The 18266-nt window shown below is 32.4% G+C and overlaps 1 protein-coding gene across 2 annotated transcripts; it reads left to right on the plus strand.

The window, feature by feature from the left end:
* Window positions 1-236: 236 nt before the first annotated feature.
* On the plus strand, window positions 237-17746 carry LOC111047986 (transmembrane protein 104 homolog). 2 transcript variants are annotated; one of them, XM_039434237.1, is made up of 11 exons: window positions 237-562; window positions 3427-3548; window positions 3713-3797; window positions 5742-5880; window positions 6500-6564; window positions 7436-7566; window positions 8899-8992; window positions 9248-9341; window positions 10206-10627; window positions 12858-12968; window positions 14838-17746. In XM_039434237.1, the coding sequence occupies exons 1-11, from the start codon at window positions 539-541 to the stop codon at window positions 15048-15050; spliced, it is 1500 nt and encodes a 499-aa protein (XP_039290171.1). In that variant the 5' UTR covers window positions 237-538; the 3' UTR covers window positions 15051-17746. The 2 variants fall into 2 exon arrangements, with proteins under 2 accessions (XP_039290171.1, XP_039290170.1); XM_039434236.1 differs by having other exon boundaries at window positions 257-562; window positions 3713-3821.
* The last annotated feature ends 520 nt before the right edge of the window (window positions 17747-18266 follow it).

Consider the following 18266-nt stretch of genomic DNA (forward strand, 5'->3'; position numbering starts at 1 on the left):
AATTATTCTTGTAAAAGAAATATTTACCTGTTTCCATAATATTTTCACCAACTCTTAAAAAATATAATAACCTGAAAACAATCATGATAAAGGGGTGGCGAATGTGGAAATAGTTTTCGCCTAGATTTTCCTGTTTTCCTCGTAGCAAAATCAACCCGATCGCTATGTTGGCATTTGGCAATAACCTTGAAACGTTCAGCTGGTTTTACAATCAGCTGTTTTTATAACTGAATATTTACGTTTTCATTTCATTGCCGTCTGCGATGTATGTGTCTGAGAATTTGTAGGCTATCTATTATCTCCGTGATTTAAATTCAGAATAATTATTAATGAGTAATACAATAGCACTGAGAGATGTGACTGAGATATTTCATGATTTTAGAAAGTGAACTTTAAAACAAGATAAGCGTTACTCTAGATTACGATGTAGTTCATCATAATAGTAGCTTACCTAGTAGACTGAAGAAAACCAAATTTATTGAAAATGTTCTGTTGTAAATTAGTATTAATTTCTATGCTTTTCTAGTGTAATTAAAAAATGGAAGAGACCTATTCGCTATGGGTAAGGATAAATTTTTGCGCAATGCTATTTTCATTTTTACACAAACATATTTCTTAAAATAACCTTAACACTATTTTCAACTTTACTTGCTTTTACTTATACCAACTATAATTTTATTGCAATATAGAAACCTTTTTACTTACTTACTTGTTTAGTCTTTTTTTGTAGTCAGAGACCGGGGAATCGTAATTTTGAGAAGGTATTGTGGTTTCTGCTTCTCGACAAGGCATGTGTTGGAATGACTTGTATGGTTTTTAATAAATTCCCTTAGCATAATATAGTATGGTCGCTCTGTGAGGAAATATCTCTTCAGCAAAGATTCCACCTTGTTTTTGCTTTTAACAAATAAAATTGATTAAGATATAGACAAAATATTTAAAACTTTCAATTTACTTTGTAAAGAGGATAATATTCTATTGAAGATTATGATAACCAATGAAGACTATTAAATTAATCTGTAAGAGATAATAATTCATTTTTGGTTAAACTCAAAGCAGTAAATTAAACAGCAAAGACCGTATCAAAATATTAATACTAAAAAAATGTATAAATATTTTTTCATATTCCATGCTATTCAAAATACCAGCCAACGAATATTACTTTTAACTAATCAAATTTGAAACGGGAACTTCATCATAGCTGTAGTTGTGGCGGCCATTGTTGTTACAAATTTGTCGGCGGAGAACTGTGATTACAAGCCAGCTGTTTCTGTTTACTTTTTAGATTATGTTGTAACACAATGTTTGGTCACGTACGTTTTAAAAAATTATTTTATTTGTAGTTTTTATAAAAATGTAGGTGGAGGAAAAAAAAATGTTGTGTATATCACAAATGAAAAATGTTTTTTCTCCCTCAGGGAAATTGCTGCCCTCGTCTTCGCCTCGGGCTTCAAACTTTTCCCTCAGGGAGAAAAAAACAGCACTTTTCACTCTAGATATACAAATAACAATTTGAATTTTCACAAACCATGTTATGTGGACCCTTCTTTTTATGTCTTTCGACTTCCGAGCCTCAAAAAGAGCACATAAACTATCATAAGAGTCCAGTCAATATAGACATAAAAAAGGGGTTGTGCTTGCAATTTATATTGTAGTTTTGATTTTTTAATATATTGTTTGGATAGATAAGAGAAGTCTAGAACTAGAACCAATTCTTTCATGTAAAATTTCATTTTGCTAAAAAGCCAAAACCATACGTGGCCCAAAAACCACGTATTTCCGGTTAATTTTTTAGATAATGAAATTCTGAATAAAATGAGATCATTGGGAACTTTCTATCTACGATGAGTAACTTACTGAGTGATGATTTTTAAAAGTGAGCAAAATTTCAAGAAAAAAATCAATTTTTTTGAATTTTAATTTTTTATCAACAATATCTTTCGGTTATTACCATTTAAATGTTTAATTACATACTGGGCGTAATTTTGTGCTCTAAAATCTGTGACCAGGTAGAGCGCTCTATCTCATATAGATTTCCAGGTATATCTGACAATGTTCCTTGTATTTTGAAAAACACCTCATTTTTAATTTCAATCATCATCACCACATTCATTGTACTCACATTTAGATTTCGCACAATGATAAATGATATGAGAATATGATATTGATTTTATATTATATGATATTCCATGAGAATCACTCGTTAGATGCACTTAATTAAGTGGAGAGGCAAAAGACACCTGAAGGTCAAAATTTCAAACACTCGTAACTTTTGACACATCGGATCTCATTGTACTACAGCTCATTCTTCTCGGCTCGTTAATGCGGTTGAAAATCATGCATCACAAGTCAAATTCGGTTGAAAAATCGAAAATCCATCCTTGATTGTACTTCAATAAGTATTTCAATACACAAAAAAATCCAATTTCTTCTGTATTCACACAAAATTACGCCCAGAGGGATTTTGAATTATAAATATTAAATGTTAACAATCGGAAGATATTATTGATCAAAAACTAAAATACATCAAAATTGATTTTTTATCAACATTTCACTCATTTTTGGAAAAAATTTTAACTCAGTGCTCATTGGAGATAGAGAGTTCGGAATGATATAATTTTATTCCGAATATTTGCTCCTCATTTCATCACTGTGTACATGATTATGTAAGCTTGTAGCGCATAATAATATTGCTTAACAGGTCTCTACTTTTTGCTTTTTGGCACTAATTGAACCATTCAATTATTCTCATATAAAATACTATAAAATTATCATATTATTAACTTATTGAATTATTCTTAATTGTTTTAGTCTAGAGCGTAATATGGCTTTCAAATATTTTATTAAATTATTCAAGTAGCTTCATAATTATTAGTAAGTAATGGTATTTTTAGTATTTTAGTATTTAATTAATTAGGTCCATAAAAGGGATCACTAAAGTGAAGCCCACTGGGACACGCCAAAAAAGTAAAAGAAAAACAACTGCCCTATGGCAGAGATCAAATAAGAAAATAGGCACTCACCACATTGCTCTCCAACACAAAGAACTCACGGAGTGTGTAAAGACTGTGATCCGTCAGCAGGCTCCTCAGAGCCCCTCGAAACCGCACAGCAGGCAGATCCCTGGCCAACAGAGGCAGCCTGTTATAGAGGCTGATAGACATATGAGCCAGACCAGCCCGAGTTCTGCTCAGCCTCTGGTAGGGTAAATTCAGCCTGAGTCTACCCCTAGTCTCATACGGGTGGAACCTCTGTCGGGTTACGAGCAACCCCACATTTGCATGTGTTCTGCAAAGGGTATGAAGAACATAGAGGGAGAAGACGGTGAGGATCCTCTCTTAATGGACGTTACTAACAATCATCTTATTGGTACTCATTTGATGATTCAATTCACTTTGATTCATAGTTTCTCTTCTTTGTTTGCAGACTGGTCTGATCTATGTTTTCAATTTGATTGTTGGCACTGGAGCGCTCACTCTTCCAGCGGCTGTTTTGAAAGCAGGATGGATAGTTGGTATAGCAATGCTGTGCTTTCTTGCAATTGTCAGGTTAGCTTTCAAAAACCCTATTTCAAATAAGTTATATCAAATTAGTTATTGCTAATGATCTAATGCTGCCACGCTCTGATTATTGAATAAAGCTTTAATTTGATTTTGACTAAACCTAAATTTGATTTTTTGAATAGATTTTATCAATTTGTTTTTTTTTTCAGTTACATCACACTGACTTTTGTAGTGGAGGCTATGGCTACTGCAAATGCTATCACCCAATGGTACAAGATGAAGCGTTTGAAGAGAGTAAGCCAAAATTTATGCATGGTGGTAAATATTTTTCCATTTTATTACCAAGCTCCTAAACTTTTTCCCTTTTCCTAAACGTTTTCAATTCAATTTACAATTCCTGTTGAATCTACAGGTATTTTTCACTTATAAAATTGAATGTGAATACTGCTTCTGTATTTTGTCTGAGTGGCTTGAATATTTTTTTAATCAAATTCTTAAGTATTATAAATATAATTCAAATCTAAAAGCTACTCTTATCTGATGAGTAAAAACTAGCCTATTGTTGTTCAAGGCTCAAGTAACTAAAAGTTACTTGAAATAAAAACACAGTTTCTGTATTATAACTTGACTTTCCACTCAATCTTTTAGGCTGTATATGCTTTTTTAATTTTCGAATTTACTAATTGTCATGGATGTATTCTTCTACACTGTCGTTTATTACTACCGTATTGCATGTGCTTTATTGCTTCTTCATATATTACAATAATATTGATAGTATTTTTATATTATATTTATGTTGTATCCCGTTAAATGTTTTCTATTTCTTACTTTGCATGTTGTAAATATTTTATCTTCTAGTTATAATTGATTGTCATGGATATATTTATACAAATTTGGAAAAGAACCATTTTGTATTATAATACGTCCTCCTTTTCATTTTCTGCTGCCATTGAATCTATTAAATTTTCACGTTTCCACTATGAATGGAAGGAAGAATAACTACAATTCAATAAACTATATTACTAACTACACTTATGTATGTTGTATTGATTATTGAATGGCTGTACTCTAAATATGTACTCAGTGTATTGCTTTTAATATTGTCACCGTAGTGAATATGAAAACTTTGTTATTTTATTTTATTACTGAAATTACTCGATCACTTACAGGTTGAAAATTTATATTCACTATTAATTCTCTGAACAGTATTCATGAAGATTCTTCTCCATGAATATTGTGATTTTTTGATGAAAACCCGTCTGTAGGATTCTTACTCTGGTATCTCAGTGTTTTCACATTTCATTCTTAATGTTCCATTCATTATCAATTTTTTAATTATATTCATGAAAAATTATGTTTCTAGTTCCACTCTACAATAGTTGCTCCATTGTGCATGTATGCACCTGTAAAAAAATAGATTTGCATTGATTAGTAGTAGCATTGGTGTTTGAATATAATAGGCTACCTATTGTTGTATTTTGAATTTAGTGCACTTATCGCGCCCACAATGAAAATACTGTAGACTATATTACAAGAAATAATGGCTTATCGCTATTATTCAATTTCTCCATGTTCATGGTACCTATTCTTTCCATTAAAGTATCAAATTTATTATTATTATTATTATTATTATTATTATTATTATTGAACGAAAATCCAAATTAAATGCTGTAAATCATTATGCAGAAGTCATTTGCAGTAGCAGAAGTCTTCGGGGTGATTTACAGCATTAGATTTGGATTTTCGTTTAATAATAATTATTAATTCATTTGAATAAATGCAATATCTCAGTGATTTCCATCTATCAAATTTATTATCAGGTTTGTATAAAACTATAATAGTATACTGTACTATTATACTGTATAAAACTATAGTATAATACTATACTGGTCCATGTATTCGTTTATCAATATATTGTTAATATTGGCATATTGTATTATCTATTTATTTCATGTATATATATAATTATAAGCAATTCTCTATAGTCTCAATTACAGTATTTTTTACTCTCCTTGCCGTATTACCATAGGTAAGGAAAGTATTGCTTTCCAAAAAAAATTAAGGTACCCAAATTTCAAGTTTTCTATGCGTCCAAAAAAATGATTTTCGCCTTTTGTTTAAGATACAGTACAAACACTAGCAATCTATTACTGTATGCTTGAATTCAAGTATAATCTGATTACAATTTTTATAAAACTACTTCTTAGATTTTAATATTCATTTTGTGTTATGCTGCAGATAAATCAGGGTATAGGTGATGATGATGATGATCATGATAATGTTGATGACGACGATGATGATGTTGAGAGAATTAATGACGATAATGATGAAAATGATTCCATGCTTTCATCCGAAGATGCTCCTCTATACAGTGCTGGTATGTTCAAAAATTTTCTTTGATTTTCACTGTTTTCACCCTCTTTATTTTAGCAGTAGGCTACTGCAATTAGAACCTATTGATTGGAAGATAGTTGATAATTTCAAAAATTTATTGAAAAATGTTTGTCATTTTGATTATTTTTTAGTAATCGTTGTTTTTTCTCCATTCATAGGTGTTTTAGTGGAGTAATCCATTTTTTAATTATCATAATAATTTGATAATGAAGTTATTGCTATATAAGTTAATGATGTTATTCATACTTAATCGTCTCAACCACACTAATTCATTACAAGAATCATTATTATTATGTTGTAAGTAATAACTTTATTTTCCAATTTATTCATTCTAGCACAAACTATAGAATAGAATAGAATGACTGCCTTTATTTTATACCTAGGAGGGCGAAGTTAGTGCGCAGTCGGCCCTCTCTTACACCTTAACCCTCAACCCTTAACCATATAGGTCTAATAATGATTGGTAGTGAGAACAGATACAAGGCTCAATCTATAATATTGTTTCCCTCTCCCAAATTTCGTTATTTTTCAAGTTATAGTTTTAATTATTTTTAAAGTTGCCTATTTTATTTTTCAACTAATTTATCATATTTTTCTTTCAGGAACTCTTCGCAACTTCCCGCCTATGCCTGTCACATTCTTCTCAATTGATGAAAAAGTTGAAATGGTAGGTATAGGATTAGCTTTGCAAACTTTTCATTATTTTCTCACCCTACCAATTCAATTTTAGTTTCCTCTATGCGATTATTTCTATATGCAATTATTCACATTACTCATTAATGTTAATTTACTAATGTGGAAGTTACAACATACCAATCAAACGGTTGAAGACCGAAATCCATTTCTCTCCAGAATTTAAAAAAATAATTACCGTGTCAGTACAGTCATAGAGAAACAATAGCATAAATAGATATCCCATGGTATAGGGCGTTTATGTCGCAACTTTTACTGTTATCTCAAGCCGCTAGTTCATGTAATTCTTTCCCGTAAAGCTGTGTGACACTGGTAGTCTCTCATACTGTGCCGTTCATACACTATCACCCCAACAAAACAGTAAAATTCGACAATAATCAACAGTAATCGGCTTGAGATAACAGTAAAAGTTGCGACATAAACGCCATGGGATATCTACTCACGCTATTGTTTCTCTATGGTACAGTATAAAAATTAAAAGAAACAGTTATTTAAATTAACAGAACAGTATAAAAATTGAAATTTATTTGCAAAAGTAAATTAATTACAAACATCATGAATGAAACTCAAATTGTATAAACTAAACTAATACATCATACAAAACTGATTCCTTTCAATAAATTAAACTAAAATGAGGTTATGATTTATGATGATCAATGAGGTTATCTACACTCATATACCTCCAATGGTTACCAGATTACGAGCGAAACTGGAAAATATTTTGTTATGTTTTCATCATTTGGTTTTTCCACAAACCAATGGATTGTATTCATCGAGGAGAAATATTGTCTGATCATAATCTATTGCCAGTAACTGATTGGTTCTATTTTTGATTTAAATTTCAGGGACAGATGGCAAGATTGTTCTTTCCAAAAGTGGGTCAATTCCTTTTCTATTTGACCTTCTGCTTGTACTTATTCGGCGATTTGTCTATCTATTCAGCTGCTATTAGTAAATCGCTTGTTGATGTAGTTTGGTGAGTAGATTTTGTTTGTTGAACTGCAATTAAATATGAAAATGGGGAGGCATCCGAAATTTGCTTCTGTCTCTTTCGAGACTGTTTTTAGAATTATTTCAAGTCGTCTCATTCTATGTGGATCTTAGTCAACATAATTCACCTCAATTAGAACTCATAATATGTATTAGATAATAGCATTTATCCATCATCAGTCCTAAACATGTTTTCAAATCATCATCAATGCAAAGCTGGATGCAAATTTGTTCTTCAAATTGAATAAATGGAATGTGATAATCTCTTGGATTCAGATAGGTCTAGTTAATATTGTTTCATTACATTATTACATCTTACTTACTTACTTATCCTGGCGTTACAGCCCGATGTGGGCTTTGGCCTCCTCCACAATCTGCCTCCAAGCGTCTCTGCTGCCTTTCGCCTTCATCCTCTTACTCCCATCGCTCTCAAGTCTCTCTCCACATCCTGCATCCATCGAACCCTCGGCCTCCCTCTTTTTCTTACAGCTTCCAGTTTCTTATATAGCATTCCTTTTTGTATTCGTTCATCGGCCATTCTTTCAACATGTCCAAGCCACCCTATTCTTCTTGCCTTGACGAACCGGAGAATATTTCTACCTTGCAGGATGGCTTCTATTTCGGCATTCTTTCTTATTCTTACATCATCAGATGTTATTTGTTAGTAGACTGATATTATAGTAACTGTTATTATATGTTGTGTTGCTCATCATAATTGAAACTCTTATCTTATAATTAGTAACTCTTATTCTTGTCTTATAATTAGATACCACTCTACTTGAGATTTACTTGTACTTTTTATTCTCTATCTATTGTATCTCTGTACTGTTTATAATCTATTGCTTGGTCTATTACTGAATCTATTTTTAGATTTACTAATACAGTACCGGTACACATGATTTGCAACACATGCTTTTTCATCTTTATTAATTAATGGCTTGAAGTATTCAGGATTAAGCAATTATTGTCCGATGCTCTTTACATGTATAGAAATGTTTTTAATTTAAAAACATTCATAAGCTGGAACCTTCCTTTTCGAATAAATAGTGCTTCTATCTATTATTAAGAGTATGCTGTAATTTGTGTCTGTTCTTTGCTTAAAATTCTGTAGCATATTATACAGTAGTATTTTCTTATCTTGAAATCAATTATTATAATTATCTATCAAAATTAATCGTTTGTAAAAACGGTGTATTTCTTGCTATCAAAAAAATTTGAATTCCAAAGCTAATTTTAGATTCTAATATGTTCATAACTACTAACACATTTAGTATTGTTCACAAATTGATTTCTAATGAAAATAATGTATTTATTACAGTGAGGCTGACCGTAATTCATCATTGCTGAAAGATAATGAGCCCTGCTTTGAGAATTACAATATCACACAAAAGACTGCTTATAGATTATTTCTTGTAAGTACCTTTTTTCAAATATTGTAAATATTGTACAAAATATATAAATGAGCTGGAATATATTTTCTATTCGCGTTAGCTTGATCATTTTAACATTTTGAATTTGATTATTAGATTGATTATTTTCGGATTGTTTTTTATAATTAAGTTATAATAACTATAAAAAATCACTTAATTATTAAGTTAAAAAAGTGATTTTTTTTAATGCAGTGATATTTTTGATGGTTGATAATTCATATTCTTGAATTATTCCAGAGTGCCTTCCTAGTCGTATTTGGACCATTCGTTTTCTTCAACGTACAAAAGACAAAGTATCTGCAGATTCTTACATCTCTAACAAGATGGCTAGGTATGTATTCACTTTGTACAAATCAAATCCGTGTACTTAATAAGATTTGAATATTTCAGCACACTTGGACGAAAAAAGATGTATCAATAATACTGTAATTACCACAACCAATTAAGAAGCCAAGAATGAATAAATGAGATAACTAATTTAACTAAAATACGGTACCGATAGAAGTGATGAATTCTGCAAGTAAGCTAAATTATAAATGTGAGAGTATCCCTAAATGTGAGGGGATCCCGGTCCATCACGTTGCATATTATGTTGACTATTTCATGATAACTGTAACAAGTGGGAAGTTGAGCCGATCAGTTCGTCGAATCACACGGCATCACAGCATAACCTGATAGGCTATATTTGTAGAGGTAAAAGATATACTGTATGTCAAGATATTTCATATTGACTGAGGCTTATGAAGAATAGTTCTTTATGATGGTGTTCAAATTTACTGATGTTAGCGGTAATGTGGTCAAATTTTTATTTTTTCCTTTTACAACTTCATTCTTTTAGTCTCCTTCTTCCTCCTCCTCTTCTTCGTCTTCTCTTTCTTCTTCCCCTCCTCCTCCTCCTCTCCTCCTCCTCTTCTTCCTCCTCCTCCTCCTCTTTTTTCTCTTCCTCCTCCTCTTTTTTCTCTTCTTTCTCCTCTTCTTCCTCCTTCCCCTCTTCCTTTTCCTCTTCCTCTTCCTCCTTATCCTTCTCCTCCTCCTCCTCCTCCTCATCCTCCTCCTCCTCCTCCTCCTCCTCCTTCTCCTCCTCCTCCTCTCCTCCTCCTCTTCTTGTTTTTCAACTTATGATCATCGCAGTTATTATTAACATTTTGTAATATACTCGTACCTAACGCCATTTCTTCTTCTCCTTCCCTTGAAGCGTTCACCTCAATGATAGCCCTAGCCATCCGGCGCCTTCTATCGCCGTCACTGCCTCATGGTGACCCCACACCGGCGCACCTACACGGCGTCCCGACGCTGTTCGGCGCCTGCATCTACTCGTTCATGTGCCACCACTCCCTGCCCGGCCTGCTGGCCCCCATCCACGCCACCTCCAAGCGCCGCCTGCTGCCAGGCTTGGCCGCCGACTATCTGCTGATTCTGCTGTTCTACCTGACGCTGGTGCTGACCGGCATTTTCGCGTTTCCCGACCTGCAGCCGCTGTACACGCTCAACTTCACGCCGCGACCCGGTGACAGCGGCTACTTGAGGGCCGTCGACTACTTCCTCGCGCTCTTCCCTGTCTTCACATTGTCCACCAGCTTTCCTGTCATCGCTGTCACATTGAGGAGTAACTTGCAGGTGAGTTTCATTCTTCAATAACAAATAATAATAATACATCATTTATTGATTCAATGATACATATTTGGTCGATTGAATAAAAACTAGAATCTAATGACCAGCAAATAGTCATTGGTTCTAGCTAAACAAATAAGATTATACAGCTGACTCGAATCCTAGCTCTAGTTTTATTTAGTTCATTATGAAGAAATAATATCGGGGGACCGAGCTTTGCTCTGGGGTGTAAAAGCATAGAATATTTGTAACGATAGATTGAATTTATAGTTTATTTTTATTTATTCATTTTCTCAGTCGTACAATTATTTTTTACAGTTATATGAGGAGGCACAACAGGATTATGCCCAAAACTGTCCCTTTTCAAATTTATACTACAGTCCAAATCAAAATCTAGGTTAAGCTACTATCACTCATCAAAATAACAATTTATTCACACTTCAAAAAACAAACACATCAACAATCACAAATAGATATACCGGTACTATGAATTCGATTTAGAATGATATATTATGTTTGCGACAATATTTATTTGTTAATATACTACTGTATGTGCTATTCTACACTAACTGCATCTAGTTACTTTTTTGGACTTTCTGAGTTAAACATGTTTTCCAAAAAAAAGAAATAAGTTTTTCTTGCTGAATTTTTTTTCTCGTGAGATCAGCTGAATGATCCCACACATGCACTCTTTCACTCACTTTCATTACGGTACCGACAGACGACAAAATTTCCAGCTGTTTTTCCAAGGACGTATTTATCCTTTCAATGTCCTTCAGTGAGTTATCCCGGGGTTGAGACCTAGTGCAATCGAATTTTCATATCATGAACCTACTTTGTTCCAAATTTCGTGAGAATCGTTAGAGCCGTTCTCGAGATCCGGTCACATACAGATATATAAACAGAAATTGCTCGTTTAATAGTATAGGATTTCAATATCATTCACAATACAAATATTAATTTATGAATAAAAGAATGAATAAATCAATCAATAAATAATTTTATTTGTTAGAGGACCCATGTAAATAAAGTCGAGCGCATAAGAAAATAAACGTACGCAATACATATAACCGTAATTGATACATTTAACAATACTAGTAACCGTAGATTGATTCACAGAATGTAGCTTATACCTTCATCAGAGTGTGAAGTTTCATTTCTTATTCCATTACAAGCTACTAAGCTAAATCACATTTTTAAAACTATATTGACAACCTGCTGACTATTTTACGTATAGGATTATGTGTAACGCTTTAATTTCTAGTATAATAATATATATTTATTTATTTTTAATTTTTACAAAGAAGTACTGATCTTGAGAGAAAAACTATGTGGACTGTATAATTTGTAAACGATGTAGAAATATCTCTTCAGAAATCCGGTGCAAGCAACACAACATGCATAAAATTAAAGAATAGACTCACCATATTAACCAGATTGCAATACTTGGTTGATGCCTTGCAGTCTCCTATTTATTATAGATGGAATGGACGTATGTGAGGAATACGAATCTAGAGGGTTTTCTGAACTGTATTAGATGCTGGTCTTCTTCACTATTTACACATAGTATCGAAGCACTATTTTTCTGCTGATGTTTTATTTGTGTGTATTTTCAACTCGAATAGATAGATGAAAAAAAATTAAGAATGATTGTTTAGTAAACAGTTTATCCTTGATACTTAGACGCTCACTTCATTATTAAGTGATACTATACTTTAATCTGGGAGAATGACTTATCTCCAGGAAATATACGACGATTATTTCCCGGGCACAAATTTAAAGGTTGGATTTGAGCCGAATCGCTCAAATACTAAACCCAACGATACGATACGCGAATGATGCTTTCCGATCGACAGTTCTGCAATCACTGGTTGTAGTCGACGGTCGACCCCGATCGCCGGGGCGAGAGGGCTGAGCCCAGGGTAACAAGCTGCCGGGAGCTCAATGAGATAGATAAGCGAGACCACTCCAACAACAGCGGTGGGGACAAACTACTAAAACGAATCTATACAGCACACTTGAACGCAAATCGCGTCAACAATGTGAAATATTTATCCACTGACTGCAGCATGCTTTAGGATCGCTGTATTTATGTTATATGTTTAATGTATACTGTTGACAGTGGATCCCAAGCGCTTAGAAAGCATGTTTCAGTTAGTAAATATTATTGAAATTTTGTGTGATAATACCCCATGGATAAACTTTTCCAAGCCACCATTTTAATTTTCGATTTCAGGCTCTGCTATCTCCCAGCACTCCTTATTGCATCCGTCAAATCATTGTACCAGCTTTCGGTGTGATTGCGCCTGTCCTATTGGCTGTGGTTGTTGATGACGTCAATACTCTGGTAAGCTAATCCTCACTTATTACAAATTTCAAATTAGTAGTTCTGTGGCAATAGATCTTGCGCAGTTATTTACATACATCTCGTAACACATATTGTACAGTGTTATTCATGTTGACAGGGCCAAAGTTGAAGAACCAAATCCTATTATATTAAGCGAGCAATTCCTGTATATCTGTTTATATTTTTATATCTGGCTATCTGGTTATATGGTTATTACGGATCTCGAAAACGGCTCTAACGATTTTCACGAAATTTGGAATGTAGTAGGTTTATGATATCAAAATTCGATTGCATTAGGTCTCATCCCTGGGAAAACTCACTGAAGGACACGAAAAGGATAATTCATCCTGGGAAAACAGATGATGATTTCGTCGTCTGTCGATAACAAAAGATGCGTGTGCCTGTGTGGGAGATCAGCTGTGTAATCAATTAGCTTACCGTATCTCGCGAGAAAACTAGAAATTTTAATTGGCTCGATCAAAATACAGTAATCTTATTTGTTGACATGAGATGGTATATATCATAATATTCAAAGTTAATCATTATTTTACAGTTCTAAGTGATTAGTGAGTGTTATTTTGTTATTCAATTTGGTATGTAAACTATCTAAATTAGAACTTTTCTGTTTTCAAATATTTGAACTGAAAATTTGACCTGAATTCAAGTGTACGAAACATAACCTACTTTTTTGGAATATTTATAGTGTATAAATCAAAATTCGGGGAAGAAAAAGTTTTGGGCTGTGCCTGTCAGTCCTTCCCCAATCATTTTAAAGAATTGAGTTCTGTTTATCAATAAATGAATAACGAGCAAAGCTCGGTGCCCCGATATTCAAAATATTATGTACACATTATTTTGGATTATTACCAAGTAATGATTCAATAAGTAGCCTACTGTAGGGAGAAACAGTGAGAGAATTCAAGGAACTCCTCTTTCTTAGTGAAGAATCGTTCTTGATTGGAATTCATAATATATTCACGTTTTCATTACATTTGTACTCTTTTGATATCAGCCTTTTGAGATCTCATACATTACACTCTCATGACACAAGAGCCTTACGCATACCGATGCGGGATGAGTTCCATTGTTTTAAAGCTGATTCTATGATAAAAATCCTCTCGGTTCTACGTCTAGTACTCATCCCGTATCTTTTAAAGGGAGATTCCCACGTATCAGTATCACGGAACAGTGAATATATTATTCCTCTTTGTTCTTATAGGACTATTCATACTCGCTTGTCCGGGCTTGGTGGGGATAGTCCCATTAGAGCTCATGGGTATAATATCTTCACTGTACCGAACATCTACACTGACACTCATTCGAATTCAAATTCATTTATTGCCAAAAAGAAAACGAACAATTTACTCATACACATACATACACTAGCAAAAATAAAAATAAAATTTACATGATACAATTACACATACATGCAGAGAAGAAAAATTAATTATAATAGGCATCACCAGCAAAAAGATTACTCTTTGCCCGCTGGTGAGAGTTGCTTAAAAAATCCTAAAAATAAAACTAGAAATTGAAACGAAAAGGCTTTATAACAAAAGTAGAGACACAAATATACTTTAAATCAATATACTTTAAAAATATAAATATACTTACATGTGGGAATTCGTCTTCTCCTATTAAATAGGAAATAGCTAAATTTTAGCTAGTGTTTCCATTCAGATTGAAATATACTGGATTCAAGATTCTCAACAATATTCGTTGATATCCATTCAAAATACTTCAGACAGAGATTGTATCGTCCAACTAGTGTGTATTTGTTACCGCAATTTGATCAAGTTCGATGATGTATTGTGTTATTAATGTAGAGTGTTAGTGTGTGCTCGAACTAATCCAATATTTTTGCTGAAGGTTGGTTTCACTGGATCCTACGCTGGAACAGGAATCCAATATCTGATTCCAGCATTCCTGCTGATTTCAGCCAAATCAGCTGTTCCTCCTGAGCTAGCTCGTTATAGGAATCCGTTTGCATCTCCTTTTAGATCGACCACTTGGTTGGTTCTAGTTATTTGCTGGTCAATAGTTTGTATCACTTTTGTCTCAATCAATCTGATCAAATATTGATTGAACTAGGTTTATCAGTGATAATTAATTATCATTCCACCAACAGTTGAAAAACTATCTTCTAAGTCTATATATTTAGCATTTTGTTGTCTGTTATTATTTTTCAAGAATGAAACTATTATGTAAAGGAATTTTATTTTTACCTCAGAAGACTAATTTAATGTGAAATGTGACTAAACAAAAAGCTTTGCGCACACTACCTAGAGCACAATAATTACAATTATTGGGAAGAGTCTATCATCGATTTCCGTTACAGAAATAACCAGAGATCCAATGGTTCGGAAACCATCTAAAAATCAAGATATTGATTATCTCTCATGATAATCATCTTTGTTGCCCACGTAAAAATTTCATAATTTTGTGTATCATTTTCAGCTAAAACACCGGATTAGATGATAAAAAATGAAAGTATCTATTATTCCTCACTTGTACTGAAATTTTTAAAGTTACTTCTATATATGTCAAAGTATTTTCGCTCCCATTTTGTATCTGTATTTTCTGTTGTGAAAGTGAAATTCCTTAATATCAGTGTTTTATTATTCTAGTGATTCAACTGTTTCAAACTAAATAGATGTTAGTCTAGTCTCTTATATGTATTGAACTGCATTCGGAATAGTAAAAAATCGACTGATAATATCATTTATACTCTGAATTAAACCAGTTATTGAGACTTGCACAAAATATTGTCCATCCACTATATAAGTTGACATTGGTGCTTGCAAAATATGTTGTAGTTATAATTTTCAAATAATATTCTGTTTGGATACACATAAGAAGTCCAGAACCAATTTTTCCCTGCAAAATGCCCTTGTGCTAAATTCAGGGTATCCCAAAAACTTCGAATTAGTCCATTAGACATTAAAAAGAAAAAATCATTCTCACCTTTTATTTAGATACCTAATTTAATTTTGGATGAAATAGAATCATCCACTTATATCTATATTCAATAAGTAGTACTGAGTAAAGAAAAAACAGTGCTTTTTAATTTATCAATGTATGCATTTATTCATCTATCTATTTATTTACATAGGAAATTTACACAAATCATATTATGAATGATCAAATTATGAAATCATAATCAACGAATTGTTTTAATTGCTTCCAATTACTTAAATACATAATGTTTATAATACCAAAATGGGCATATTGTATCCTCTACAGTTTTAGTCTGAAACCAATATCACTTATTATTTTTAAAAAGGAAGCCTATAGTTTTCAAATAAAAGTTATTTGTACTAAAGTCTGGTTTACACGAAACGAGATTTCTTCATATTGATTTATATAGGTTCTACATATTTGTCAAAAACATTGATTTGAGTTGAAAGGCAAGGAGCCTAGCGCTTGATTCGAATTACTCTAAGCTGTTCCTTTTCTATCTTGTACAATATTGGTCTGCAAATTTGTTTAGAATCAAGTTAGTTATACTTCCTCCCAGTTGTTTGTTCTGTCCTAACAATCACTTGTATAAATTAACACTTTTAAAAAAGTACTTCTCCTGCAGAAAATATTGGCTCCCTAAATTATCTTTTATCATTGTAGAAAAGTTTTTTCAAATAACGTTTTATATTTTAGAATATTGTTATATTGTTTCCTTTGTATTGTTTTCAATTTTCCCTGTGATAAAACTATATTCCAGTCTAGAAAGGTTGTTTAGACAGAACAAGTAGCTTGGAGCTTGTAACTAGGTTCCATATTGGGTTGACTATTGTAAAAAAAGAAGCTTTGAAGGGAAAGTCCACTTGTCATCTAACTAGCATTATGTAAACCAGAAGTCGACCAAAATCGGTTTTTAGGATTATAATGTAATTAAAAAAAAAAACCATAATATGTTCTGTAATACTGTATGTTGAACATTTTTTCAAGTTGTTGTATCTTAATAAATGTTGTAACAGGAACCTTCCTCGCATTTTCGTACAGAAAATGGAATAAGTCTTCTTTGTATTTTCAATGTTTCAAAAATGTAATTGTAATTTTTAAATGTTTGATATGTCTTAGTTCTTACATGATAACTTTGAATAAGACTTCTTCAGCTTAATGTTTTTATAAAGTAGGCTACACGGTTTTTTAAATATTTTTATGAATGTTTTAAAAATAATAAATTTTAAAACTTGATAATATTTGGTAATCTCGTCTCTATTGAATTTAGATACATTTCCATTTTCAAAATTGGCTTCCATTGAGTTTTATTTATCACGTAATGCAATATCTCACATCTAATTGTATATCCTAGAAAAGATCCCTTTGTGATGGTAAATTCAATAAGAAAACCGGCATTATGATGATTAATAATTTATTACGAGAATAGGCTCATTCCTCTCCATTAGTACAGTACATCTCTATTAGTAGTCTATTATTCTTAACAATATTTCTAGAAACTTTATCATAAGTGAAAGACAACAGTCTGTGTATTAACATAATTTACACTTGCTCAATCATGCTATTTTCATGATAGAAAGGATTTTGTACCATCTAAACTCACTATAAAAATGTCAATGTTGTTTTATTTATCTATTTTTAATATTGTTGTTAAATTTATAGATGTAAAATAATTTAATTAAGGAAAATGCGAAGACATTAACTGTCTTATAAAATGTGCAGCTACATTCTTACTAGAATCTGGATAGCCTATATTCTAGTTGAATAATATTTTATGTATGGAAATACTGTGAAATATATTTTCTATGAAATGTTCCAAATTTATTTTTTTCTTGAATCCTGTAGCTATATAATTATATAGTTAGCCGAGTGATTAATTTTTTTTTACTTATGCAGTAACTTATTCTCAGGTGCGGACCTAGGGGGTCTTTTCAAGTGATATTTGATAAAAAAAACTACTGTTACTACTGTAGAAATTAGAATCGTGAACTTGGAATTTGAATGAACAAATCGAATTATCTAAATTAATATTGAAAAATAAAGCTCTCAAATGTTGTTTCTGATTAAAAACTTCAATCAGGTTGGTGTTTGGTGATTGGTGTCATGTAGTTGGTGGTCGAACGGGGGTCCCCATTTCTTCAATTTCTCGAATATAACTCGAAAACCATGTATCTTTCGGACGTACCTGTTATATACAAAATTGAAATGATGTATCATTTCACTATTCCAGGTTTCCGTTACATTGTTATAGCTACTTTAATGTAGGGGGTGAAATTTTAAATGCTGCAACAATTGATAATTTGACAATGTAATTTGAAGGGGTTGTCTGTGGCACAATTA

The sequence above is a fragment of the Nilaparvata lugens genome, chromosome 8 (genome assembly GCF_014356525.2).
Source record: "Nilaparvata lugens isolate BPH chromosome 8, ASM1435652v1, whole genome shotgun sequence".
In the NCBI taxonomy this organism is placed as follows: domain Eukaryota; kingdom Metazoa; phylum Arthropoda; class Insecta; order Hemiptera; family Delphacidae; genus Nilaparvata; species Nilaparvata lugens.